At 35.5% G+C, this 14,172-nt stretch overlaps 1 protein-coding gene across 1 annotated transcript in view; it reads right to left on the reverse strand.

The window, feature by feature from the left end:
* The window catches only part of Adam2 (ADAM metallopeptidase domain 2), a 59,845-nt gene that overhangs the window by 5,768 nt on the left and 39,905 nt on the right, over nt 1-14,172 (reverse strand). The window contains exons 15-16 of the mRNA XM_076853540.1: nt 11,198-11,303; nt 5,621-5,804 (exon numbers count right to left, since the gene is read on the reverse strand). Of these exons, the coding sequence (XP_076709655.1) occupies nt 5,621-5,804; nt 11,198-11,303 (290 nt within the window). The remainder of the gene's footprint in view (nt 1-5,620; nt 5,805-11,197; nt 11,304-14,172) is intronic.

Raw genomic sequence — 14,172 nt, forward strand, 5'->3', positions numbered from 1 at the left:
AAAGATATTCCCGGCAAATAGTAACAGAAAGAGAACAGGCATGGGCAGAATATCAAAGAAGTACTTAAATCAAGTACTATTACAAGAGATAGAGAAGGACAATCTATATGGATAAAGGTCAGTTTACCAGGAAAACTTAATGAATCAATAAAGAAAATGTGGTATTAAAAAAAAAAAAAAAAGAAAATGGAATGCTGTTCACCCTTACAAAGTACATGTATGAAGACTTGAATTGGGTGTTTGGGTGTCAACATACCTTATTTACAGAGATATGAAAAATTGTGGTATATATGTGCATTAAGAATTGTAATGCAAAAAAGTACATGTATAATGGCATAAATTGGTATGAACATACTTTTTATACAGAGATACAAAAAATTGTGCTCTATATGTGTAATAAGAATTGTAATGCATTCCACTGTTGTCGTGTATTTAAAAATAATAATAAAATTTAAAAAAGAAATCAAAGGTAAAGGATCTCACCCATGAGAATTTAATTTACTAATTTATTAGATTAAATTTGCCTTTTGTTGAAAAAAAAGAAGGAATGAAATTCTGGTACATGCTACAGACACACGTGAACCTGGAAAGTGTTATGCAGGTGAAATAAGCCAGACCATACGTAACTTGTATGGTTCTACTTGAAGGAGGTACCTAGAATATTTAAATTCAGAGAGTAAGAAAGTGTAATAGTGGTGTGCAGCGTCTCTGAAGAGAGGTTACTGGGGTTTAAATGAATTGGATAGGATGATGAGAAATCTCTAGCAATGGAGCATGCACTGATGTTCCTGAACTCTAAACCCAAACAGGATCACAGTGACAAAGTTTATGCTATCCATATTTTACCACAGAAATAGTTGGCAGGCCATGTTCAGCTTTGTAGATGAAGTGGTGAAATCGCTAAACTCATGGTATGAGAATAATACATATTACCACCCCCATCAGCCAAGAATGTCTCTAAGTGTAACCTATTCAATTATTCAGCAGATGAAGAAGCAGTTTTTCCATGACTGAGAGGGTAGGAGGTGAGGCAGAACACTTACAGAATACACACAATATAGGGGTTAGCAGAATAGAGAGCCCAGAAATAAACCTAAGCATGTATGCTCAACGGATTTTGGACAAAGCCATGAAGAAGACACAATGAGGAAAGAATGGTGTCTTCAGTAAGTGGTGCTGGGAAAACTATATCCACATGCAGAAGAATCCGACTGGACCCCTTTCTTACACCATACGCAAAAGCAAGCTCAAAATGAAATCATAAAACTTCCAGAAGAAAACATAGGAGAAACTTCCTTGGTATTGGCCTGGTAATTAGCTTTTGAATATTACATTCACAATACAGCAGCAATAGCAAAAATCAACAAGAGAAACTAAAGAGTCTCTGCAAAACAAAAGATACAATTAACGAAATGGAAAGGCAACCTGAGACTTGAGAGAAAAAATTTGCAAGCTGTATATCTTATAAAAGGTTAATATCCAAAATATGTAAGGAATTCATACAACACAGTGGCAAAAATACGTATTTATAGTAATCTGATTGAAATGGGCAAAGGGACAAATAAACATTCCTCAAAGAAGATACAAAAGTGGCCAACAGGTATATAGTTCTTGGTCTAATCATCAGGGAGATGCAAAACAAAGCTACCATAACATATCAACTCACTTATTAGGATGCTCATCATCGAAAGATGAGAGAAATACGTTGGCAAGGATGAGGACAAAGGCGGACCCCTTATTCCCTGATGGTGGGAGTGTGAGTTAACAACAGACACTATGGAAAACTATATGGAGATCCTTCAAAACACCAAAACTGGAACTACTGTATGAATCAGCAAACCCACTCCAGAGCACATACCCAAGGAAATGAAATCAACACTCCCGTGTTCACTGCCCATGAGTCACAACAGCCAAGCAACCTGAGAGCCCTCAACAGATTTTAAATGCATCAAATCTGTCTGGATTCACTTATTCATCTTGTGTTTCATTCACAGTTAATCACTGTAACTTTTGAAATCTTTATTTAAGGTTCATAACACACTGCTTTGATGGACAGCATTTGATGTGTTTCTTTTGGAAAACAAAATTGTGGTATTTATCTACCTTCCATCTATCTACAAAATGGGATATTTTTCAGCCTTGAAAAGGAAATGCTGAATGAACTTACAGAGCATTATGCTGAGTGAATAAGGCAGACACGAAAGACAGATACTGCAAGATGCCACTTATGTGTGGGAATAAAAAAGAAAAACTCAAATACCTGGAAATGGAGGGCAAGAGGGAGGTTACTAGGGGTGAGGAAGAGGAGGTGGAGAGAAGTAGTTAAAGGGTACAAACTCACAGTTGTATAGGATAAGTCTAGAGCTCTCATGGACAGCACAAGGATTGTTGTTCTAATATCCTACACTAAAACTTGCTAAACATCAGACTTGAGGTGCTCACAATTAACCCCCACACACGCACATACAGGCAGCTGGAAAGTGGTGGACAGGTTGATCAGTTTATTTCTAGTAATCATTTCACTATGTACATGTATATCACCTGTCATGTTGTACACCTTAAATATCTATGACAAAATTTTTCAATAAAAGTTAGAAATTAAAAAAGGGATTAACTGTGAATAAAACACAGGTTGAATCAGCCAAGATAGCCATTATTTCATGATATATGAAATATATGTATAAAACTATTTCATCATAATATAAAATAGTATTCATAATAATATGAAATTTATTTTTCACAATAAGAGACTTTTTTTTTTTTTTACAAAACACATAAATGTCACAGAATACATTTTCAATTAGAAATCTATTATTTGCAAAATAATAATTAAGAGGATAGTCTCTGGGGACACGGTGATAGATGCCCTACACTTTTGACCTTTAACATGGATTCCAGCGGGGTCTCTCTAACAGGGTGGGTGTGGTGTTGCAGATGCAGCCAGGGCACTTCCCCCCTGCTCCATTCCTGGCAGCAGTGTGACATGCCACTTGCATACATCTTCTGGCTTTGTTCTTTTACATGAGTGCACAAATGGTTTCCCGTTAGGAATCTGAAACCAGTCACTCTTTCCGAGGCGGAGGACTGAACCCAGGCCCGTGCGCATGCTAGGCAAGTGCTCTGCCACTGAACTGACTACATCCCCATGTTTCCCCTCCTTGATGATAATTTTTAGAGGCAAATAAAAAAAAATCATGTTGCCCCAATTTTAAAGATATTTTCACACATTCTTCAGCTGTTAAATTTCCAAGTTGAGGGTGGGTAAAAAAAAAAAAAATATATCCCAAAGTGTTGAGGTGGTATTACCTGTCATTAATTTGTCAGGGGCAATGTCATGTTCCTCATGGGGTCCCTGGTGGGGTCAGTCAGCCAGAGTGGGGTACCATATCATAAGACAGCAAGGGTGGGGGCTTTCTTGTTTCCATTCTATTCTTCTCTGACTTCTTCATTTTCCCCCTTTGATTCATGTATGGATATTTCCCACCCTGGTCTGCCTCAAAAAATATGGATCCTGACAACGTCAAACATGCGTGGCATCTGATTCCGCATCCCAGTTCGCATCGCCCCCTTTTTCCCTAACCTCCTCCCTCCTCTGGTCCTTCTTTCACTCATCTATTTATTGATTTTCGATTGGTGCTTTCCACGTGCACATAAAGGTGAAATTCCCTGTGGAATTTCATGATTTTTAAAAATTGATTCCTCCTGTCCTCCCTCTTTCCCGTCCTTCCTCCTCCCTCGCTCTCCTCCTTCTCTACAGATCTTCTCTGTGTCCTTATGTCCTCTGGCCCTTCCCTTCTCCTTTCCCCTGTTTTCCTGTCGTGGTTTGTGCTAATACTTTGTTGGCGAAGTTTCAGATCCTTTAACTACACATCTCTTCCCATCTTTGGTTACATTCCTTTTAGAAATAGCTACAAAGGAAGTGGTAATGTCTCATAATCATTTTTACACTTATTCACTAGTACCCAAATCTCTTACCCTTTCTTTGCTGACAAGAGGAATTTAAAAATTTCTCATGATAATGTATTCATTCAAATCCAAATGAACATTCACATATGAGCTATTCCAAAAACAATGAACACATAAAAATTGTCAAAGTGCTCAAAGAGTAGCTGGCTTGATCATCATCCACTAACGAATAGCAGATACATGACTTTTTGCTCTTCCTCACTCATGTAGCCTAGAAATAATTTACAACTAAAGATAGTTTTGGGGATTAATTCGGTAAGTGTTTTTTTCAAAGTAAATTCCATGAAAGCAAAGGTAGTACAAAGTCTTAAAGATGATCTAGTTTTTGTGCAAGCACTTGGTGTTACGATTTTTTCTTTTGTATATTTTTTCTCCTTTCCAATTTTCTGAGCAAATATTTAGCAAAGTTAGGTTGAAATAGAACTATTTGTATGGAATATATTTCCTTAACTAAACGAAAAAAAGATCTATTTTAAATATGTATACATTCATAATGACAATTAATACGTGAAAAAATTCTTAGATTTCACTTATACTTGCTGACAACCAAAATGTGGAAAGTCATTTTATTTTTCTTACTGTTTACTCACAAAAAATATCTTTCAGCTCCCAAGTATATTTTGGCTTTCCCTCTGTTCTTCAACCAGTGGCTTACTATATTCTGGCTTTATGATTTCAAGTTTGGACATGAGACTAATTTGAACTTTTTTTTAAAAAAAATATTTATTTATTTATTTATTTTTAGTTTTCGGCGGACACAACATCTTTGTTTATATGTGGTGCTGAGGATTGAACCTGGGCCACACGCATGCCAGGGAAGCGCGCTACCACTTGAGCCACATCCCCAGCCCACTAATTTGAACTTGAACCATCTTCTGTACCTATGTGTATGCATACAAGTATTCAATATTTTACAAAATGGGAAAATTGGAAGACAAGAAATGTTGACACAGAGCTCATGTGTCTGATAATGTTGGGTGATAAAATATCAAAAGCAGATAAAACAATGGAATATTTTATGAAAATATAAAGATATACTAGAGAAATAGTTTATATCTCTATATATGTATGTAGAAATGGAGGAAGGCTCATGAAAATGGAAAGCATGATTATATTTCAGATATGTAACTTGTTTGCTTTATGAATTCTTTATTTTCATTATCTTAATGGACATATATTATTTTAACAACTATTTAAAATCAATGATATCACAAGATAGTTTATGACATTTGAAGTACTCTGTATAATATGAGATAATTTGGGGCTGGGGTTGTGGCTCAGTGGTAGAGCACTTGCCTAGTTTGTGTGAGGTACTGGGTTCAATCCTTAGCACCATATTAAAAAAACAAACAACTAAATAAAAGTATTGTGTCCATCTACAACTAAAAAATTTAAAAAAAAACATGAGATAATAAAATACAGTGAATGAACAGTGTGATTCTTAATTCAGTGCATATGTGCAGCATCCATAAGAAAAGTATAAAATCATTGGTGAAATATTATAGTAATATCATCTATGCATGGTGACAGATTGCAGTATTTTTTTATTATTTTCTAAATTTCTATTTTGATTGCACACTTAAATTCTGAGGAAAAATACTAAGTTTATCATGTAATAAAAATATTAGGAAGTTAGGAAGAAAAGAACACCTACCTGATTTGCACCACAAACAGTTCCATCTTTTACCCACATGTTCTTTATTTCTGCATGACCCTTGTTATATTCCAAAGAAACACAGATCTCTCCAGTTATGTTGGAATAAATGGCAGTGGCATCTTTCAATTGAAGGATATGACTACCTCCATATTTACATATTAATTTTCCACATTTCAGATCCCTAGAATTTATCCACAAATGAAAAACATTAATTTTAATAGAGAAATATTTGAATGTCATTTCCAAAGTGAATAGATTTAAATAAAAATTCAAGATCTGCAAAAAAATGCAGGCAACAATTAATTTCGAAAGCCCCCCCCCCAAAAAAACCACTAAAAACATGAATTCATTTTAATAATACGGAATAAGAAGCATTTGAAAAAACAAAACCTCCATGCAAAACTGAAAGCTCTCAGTAAGCCAGGACTAGAAAGAAACTTCCTCAACCGAATAAGGAATGAAGGAAGAGAATCTGTAAAATCTCTGTAGCTAACGATAAACTTAAGAGTGAAAGGCTGAATATTTCTGCATAAAATCAGGAAGGAGCAAGCATATTCTCTTTATCCACTTAAAAGTGAACATTTTAATGGAGATCTAGGAGTGCAATAAAGTTAGAAAGAAACTGAAGGCATAGCTATTGGAAAATAATATGTATTTAGAAACTGACTTGCATATGATATGATACTAGACATAAAGACTAAGAAACTCACACACAGAAGAAAAAAGTTCAGGAAGGTCACACAATGCCAAAGATCAAGATTAATATAAAGGAGCCAAAGAAAGTCTAGTAGAGTGGAAGGAAAAGGGGAAAGGAGATGGAGGAAGGGAGGGGAAAAACGGAGGGAAAAGGTGGGAGCAAGGGGGAGGGGAAAAGGAGGAGGGAAAGGGGGGGAATCTTGAACTGAAATCAATTTCCATGCCTGGGTGAGTTTGTTGGGATAAACCCAAATACTATATATAATCATAAAGCTCTAATAAAAAAGATCAATATAAAACATCATTTGTTGGGTAAAGGGACTGAATGGGTACTCACAGAAGAAGAAATACAAATGGTCAACAAATATATGAAAAGATGTTGAACATCTCTAGCAATGAGAGAAAGGCAAATTATAACTATACTGAGATTCCATTTCACTCCACTCAGAATGGCAAATATCAAGAATACAAGTAACAATAAATGTTGGCAAGGATGTGAGGGATTGAAAATTGGTGCAACCACTCTGGAAAGCAGGGTGGAGATTCCTCAGAAGACTAGGAATGGAGCCATCACTTGACCCAGTTATCTCACTCCTTGGTGTATACCCAAAGGACTTAAAATCAGCCTACTACAGTGACATGGCCACTTCAATGTTCATAGCAGCTTAATTCACAATAGCTAAACTATGGAACCAATCTAGGTGCCCTTCAACAGATGAATGGATAAAGAAAATGTGGTATATATATACACAATGTAATATTAGCCATAAAGAAGAATAAAATTATGGCATTTGTTGGTAAATGGATGGAACTGGAGACTGTCATGCTAAGTGAAATAAACCAGTCCCCCAAAACCAAAGGCTGAATATTCTCTCTGATATGTGGATGCTAAACCATAATAAGGGAGGGGAAGTACAGAAGTTCTTCATTGGATTAGGCAAAGGGGAATGGAGGGGAGGTACCGGGGAGGGAAATGGGAAAGAGTAGAATAAACGGGACATCACTTTCCTATGTTCATATATGAATACACAACCAGTGCAACTCCACATCACGTACAATCGCAAGAATGGGATCCTATTTAGAACAAGTTACACTCCATGTATGTATAATATGTCAAAATATACTCTAATGTATATCTAAAAAGAACAAATAAAAAAGTTTAATAAGTAATAAAAACCATCATTTATAATTTTGTTATAATTACTGATCAGCAACAATGTGAAAATTAAATTTAGAAAACTATTGTGTTCAAGATAGCCTTGAAAACACAGTATTGAGGGATGTATTTAGCAAAAGGAAGAGGCCCCTTGCACACAGATTCTAGTAAACTAGCAGAAAGAAAAAAAAAATCAAAGACTAAAATAAATTAAGAGACATTCTAAATTCATTACTGGGAAAATTCAACAGTCCCAAGATGATGATTCATGGACTTTTCCTCATCCCTCACTATGAATTTCCGTAAAACAGATGAAACCCGAATAAAGGGCATGAATTTGCCAATGTTCAATTTCCTGATTCTGATCTTGTACTGCAGATTTTTATGTCACGGCAGATGTTGCCACGTAGAAGCGAGCTGAAAGTTACAGGGATCCTCTCTGTCACCCCTGTCGTGATTTCTACAACTGTGAATCTACAGTTACTTAAGAATAGAAAGATGCAAAGTAATGGTATGAAGTCCGAACCTGTGATACCAACTTCATGAGGATAAAACACTTGGTCGTCTTGCATGTGTTCAACAGGAAAATCAGATTCTTTAAAGAGTCATGTAAAGAAGGGAAGGGACAGTATTATCAGTCCCAGTGCAGTTAGGGACAAAAAAGGTAGGGTTCAAAGTTTTCTTTTGTGAGGCACACAGATAATATGTTGCAGGATGGAATCTAGAAGCGTGTACATTTTAGATAGAAAGCTAAACTTTACACAATTAAAATTTATTTCAGCTGCCAAAAATTTGCTAAGCATTGCGAATAGCATCTGTTTCAAAAGAGTTATTTTAAAATGAAAGTTTTGAGGATTAAAGTTACATTAAGCAATTAAAATATCTTTTGACATACTAGGGATGTCTATATATGTATATATAAATGATATGTATCATTTAGGGTATTATGTTCTAGGGATTAATGTGAGCACCTGCTTGGAGTACATGCTATGCCATTTCATTTTGGTTTGGCCCATGTATTCTGTTTGGCATCAAACCACCCAGGTTGTCTTTTTTTTTTTTAAACACATTTTTAGTTACAGTTGGACACAATATCTTTATTTTAGTTATTTACTTACTTAATGTGGTGCTGAGAATCAAACCCAGTGACTCAGACATGCCAGGCAAGCGCTCTAACACTGAGCGGCAACCCCAGTCCCCAAGTTTTCTTAATGATCCCCTAATCTGGGCTGGGGAAGTAGCTCAGTGGTGGAGTACTTGACTAGGTTACATGAGTCCCTGGGCTCAATCCCCAGCACCACAAAAATAAATGAATGAATAAGTAAAGAAATATAGATAAGATGACCTCCTAATCAGCAGCAGTCCAGCCATCCTGGAAACCTGGATATCTCAGAGCAATTTGCTGTGATCTGAGTTTTTTGTCTTTGGCCCAAGGAGGGAAGGGACAATGATCAAAGCAGCCCCTAGTTTTCAGGCAAAGGCCAGATGTTATCAGCAGGACCTTAGAGCACACAAAAGCTGCCCTGCACTCCTAGTGTCCCCCCGCGAAACACAGGTGGTCCCAGAGAACACCAACGTTAAGCAAAGTCACCCTGTGACCATGGAAAATCAAGAAAGACAAGCATCCTCCACAGGTCATGTCTGAACACACAGAGAGGAGATGCAAACAAGAGGCATACGATCATGGAATTACCCCCATGTCTTGGAAACATCCATTTTAGAGCAAAGATCCACTTCCTGACACCCTCCTTTAAACCACCCGACACAAGCACAGATCTGACAGTGTGAGCCTATAAAACTCTGAAGCCAAGGTGCTCACAGTTTCCCATCTTGTGCGTCTGTGCTACAGAGTGTGATGGATGCAATTTAACTCCAGTTGTGCTTCTGGTGGTCTTTGGCTGGAAGGCATTGCAATAAGGTGCAACTGTTTGCAACATACAGCATGTGCATGTTCACACATGCTCAAACACACACTTACACTTTGAGCACACTGGCACATGACTAGAAAGGAAAGGATTGCATGAAATTTGAGCCTTAAGACAGGAACTGTGTAACATGGTATTTTGTAGATAAGACTTTTTAAAAAATTCATGCAAGCACATTCAATTTTCTTAACTTGAATATCAGGGGACAGAATTAGAAGATGTGCACAGGTGCTGTCCTCTATTAAAAGGAACTTGGGTTCCTTGGACAAACAGCTGTGTGCAGAGCCTGGGAAGGAGAGGAGGAACAGGAGCCCCAGCATCTGTTCTTGTGTGTGCTAGAAAAATTTGGAAGTTCTAAAAGAATCATGTAGATTTTTGGTAGATACAGTGATCAACTGAAAGGGGTTCTCATGAGTCAAACTGAGATGATTTGAGAAAATAATTCCAAAATGCATTATTATTGGTACAAAAATATTGAAAATATTTTTGAATGGTAATGTATTCCATTGAATAAATAATAATTACCGATTCATAATGGATATTAATGAATACATAGATAAGGAAATGCACAAATTTAAACAGAGAAGTGGACTGCTTTTTCCTGCAGTACATTTGTACCTGTACAAAGCAAAATAAAAAAAAAATTGAGTTAAAAATTCATCAATGAATTTGAAAACAGGTGGATCAAAGAATATGCCCACAGTCTCAACATGACTCCCTCTCAAAGTATGTTATCTACAATGGGAAAAATTAGAATATCACAATTGGGAGACTTAAAAAAATAACTCAACTAAACAATTTAACATGCAATTTCCAATTTTGAAAGAAAATTGTATGCACTTGTAAAAAAATTTATGTATATTCGAAGGTACAGCATTACTTGTGTTGTAAAAAGATCAAAATGCAAACAAACATAATTTTGAAAAATATCAACAAATTCAAATTAAGAGAAAAATTCTACAAAATAAATGGCCTGTAGTGTTTAAGAAAAGCAAACACCTAAGGAGAAGAACCAAAGAAAGGAGAAGAAATGTTCCAGATTAATGAAGCCTGAAGGTACATTCTGAATGACTTTGCATTCATTCCTGAGCAAAAGAAAATAGTTCTAAGGAAAAGGTTTAAAAAAAAACGAATGAAATTTTAATATGATTCATCTTTTATAGCTACAATAGAATTTATTCACAGGAAAGACAGGCTGATTGATTTAGGGGTCATGAAGCACAATCTCCAACTTCCACTCAAGTGGTACATACAAATTATGGACAGAGAAGACTTATAAAAACAGGAAGATAAAACAAATGAGTAAAATGTTAACTACTGATAAATCTCATCAAAGGGGATATGGGATTTTTTTGTGCTGTTGGTGCCTGAGGTCGTCCAAAGAGGTCAACAATGAAATTAGGATGTAAAGTCAAGAAGTCTGGTGATAGAATGTACGTCTGTTCTTCAGCACTATGCTTTCCAGATAGTAAAAAATTCATGTATTTTCATTTCAACCCTATCAGGATCATCATCCATTGTAAAATTAAGGAGATGGCATGCAAAACAAACAAAAATTACTGATGAGCAATTAATGTACCTTTGTGTAAACAAAACCCTTGATGATAAAAACATCAGGGATGATTTGGATGAGGAAGAGAAATGTTGTGTATTTCTGCATCTCTGACATGTACCATTTCATGAAACATGGTCTTACTTCATGGGTAGATGATACTTTGTTTATATATAAACTTAATTGGTGACATTTTCAAATACAAGGCTATAGGAGGTTCTCTGTTAGGGTTTCCTAAAGCGTACTTAGCTTCACATGCTTTGTATCCATCATCAGTTATACCACAGTTCCCAGAAACGTCAGTCTTAGAGTTAAGTTCGTTGTAACAGTCTTCAGAAGCAAATATTGACCCTGAAAAAGAGTCAATACTTAGTCAAATATTCTAAGTATATTTTTTAACTCTAATATTGTGTTAAAAAGCTGGACTTGCTACATTTATATTAAACAATATATAATATAAACAAAGAATAACTAGCAAGGGATATTTCAGGGACATTACAAAGTGACATTACATAATTAATTTTATAAGTAGCATAATATTCCTGAATGTAGATGCACTTACATATCAATAGCAGATCTTCGAATACTTGAAGCAAAAAGTGATAACTTGAAAAGAGAAAAGTCCACAGTTATAACTGAAGACTTCAATGTTTCTCTTTCAGTAATTTGTATAAACAAGAAGGCAGAGGTATAAAATGCTTGAAAACTAATATCCCCTAACTTGACCTAATAGACCTTCATTTTATTAAACACTAAAAGTTACAATCCCAGAATACACATCCTGTTCAAAAATATATAAAACATTAAGGTAGACCATATTTGAGACATAAAATAAACCTTAACAAATTTTAACATCCTGGAATCGTAGGAACATTTTCCAGACCATAACACTTCTCACCTTCACAATTGCAAAGCCATTTGAATTGTGAAGTCTGCATGGAATCAAACAACGCTCTACCAACAGAGGCTGCCAGATAAGGAGGGGATGGAGCTGAACATCTAGACTCCCTAACAAATTTGGCCAGTCTGGGTAAGAGCTGAAAACAAACAGCAATATATTTGTGTCAGACAGACTTCTTCATAGTTGGGAGAGTCTCAAATTGAAATCCAAGAAAGATCTCCAGTTCAGAAACCTCAGCAAGAAGAAAATTGAATATCTGTAAGACAGTTATTACACTAACTGCTTCGTGTAAATTGCTCCCCAATGTCTTTCCACAGTTTGCATTTCACCAGAGTTCTAATTTTATGTATTTTGTCATTATTTGGATCCTTTTTTGATACCTCTTCTCCTTTTTTTTCCATGTCCGTCCTCTTCCACTCCTTTATCCATTTTTCTCTCATTTTACTTCTGTATCCCTTTTAATCTTCTAATTCAACTTGGCATACTGTAACTATTGCTTGATCTCTTCACATAGTCTATATTATTTCTAACCCACTTTTCTCTTTGGTTAATGGAGTTGCAGAGATTTTTGGTAATAACTCTTATTGCATATGTTGACATATGGCTTGTTTTTAAATTACCACTGTTACTTGAAGTTACTCTCTTCTCAAATTGCTAGTGGTGGTTGGACTTATCACTTGATTATGCTGATCAAATGTGTGGAAGCTAAGACACACTCAAAGTCTAGTGCTTCTCATGAAGAGATATTCACTAAAGGACTTTCACATTAAAGAGGAGGAGAGATCCACCTCAACACATGCACAAATATAGGACCTCAGAAAACATTAGAAAACAGGCCAAGAAGATGCCTTCAAAAGTTTATAACCCCCCACTGGCTGAATCCACAGATAATAAAGTAGATGAAATCCCAAGGAATTGAAAAAAGCTTATTGCTAAGGTGATCAATGATCAATGATCAAGAGAGAAAACACAGGATTTGAAAGAGAATTTCAATAAAGAGAGATGGGTTCTGAAAATGAAACAAATAGAAACCTCAGCATGAAAGACACAGTAAATCAGATTAAAAATTCAGTTAAAAGTCTCTTGGACAACATTAAGAGACCCAACATAAGAATTATTGGAATTGAGGCCATAACTGAGATACAGGCTAATGACACTGATAGCCATTTCAGTGAAATAATATAAGGGATGATATGGACATCTACATACAGTATGTAAAAAAGAACCTCTGTGTGACATTATAAATAAAATGACAAATATATGGGATAAGGATGGAATTTTAAAAGCCTCAGGGGAAAATGTAACATTTAGAAGAAAGTAAAAAAATCAGAATAACATCTGATTTCTTTAAAAAAGGCAGGAAATAATGTAAACATCTCCCTATAATAAGACTGAGTGTAAATGGTCTCAACTCTCCAACTAAAAGACATGGACTGGAGAGTGGATTTTTAAAAAGACTCAACTATATGTTGTCTGCAGGAGACTTACCTCTTAGCAAAGACATCCATAGGCTGAAAGTGAAGGGTGGAAAAAATATTCCATGCAAATGGAGCCTAAAAGAAAACCAAGAGTAGCCATACTTATGTTCAACAAAGCAGACTCCAAGCCCAAATTAATTAGAAGAGACAAAGGCTATCACTTCAAATGGTAAAAGGAACAATCCAACCAGAATATATATATAATAGTAATAAATATTTCTGCCCCACCATGGGTGCACCTGATTATATAAAACAAATGCTAGACGCCAATACAACAATTCCAACTATTTCAACATACCTCGATCAACAATAAGTAGGCCAATCAGATATAAAATCAGTAAAGATACTTCAGATCCAAAGTTTATTATAAATGAAATGGGCATAGCAGACATCTCTAAGCTATTTCACTCAACAATAGTTGAATTCATTTTTTTTTCTCAGATGCTCATGGAACATTCTCCAAAAGAGAACACATTTTATGTCATAAGCAAGTCTTAGCAAATAAAAAAAAATCAAAATAATTTCTTGCATCTTATCAGATCGTAATGAAATTAGAAACAGCAAGACAACATACATACTGAAGCTATGTAAACACATGGAGATTGAACAATATACTTTAAATGATGAATGGATTATAGAAGAAATCACAGAATTTAAAAATTTTTAAGTAATGCAAGAAATTTTAGAGGTGAAATGATCCGGTAATGAGAGAGCCTTAATCTAATCAGTACGTTAATCCATTTGAATGGATTGGTTGGTTGGTACCTTTAGGCAGATAGGACATGGCTAGAGGCATGTCTTTGGGGTTTATATTTTTTCCTAGTGAGTCAAACTTAGTTTC

This window comes from Callospermophilus lateralis, chromosome 4, assembly GCF_048772815.1.
Source record: "Callospermophilus lateralis isolate mCalLat2 chromosome 4, mCalLat2.hap1, whole genome shotgun sequence".
Classification (NCBI taxonomy): domain Eukaryota; kingdom Metazoa; phylum Chordata; class Mammalia; order Rodentia; family Sciuridae; genus Callospermophilus; species Callospermophilus lateralis.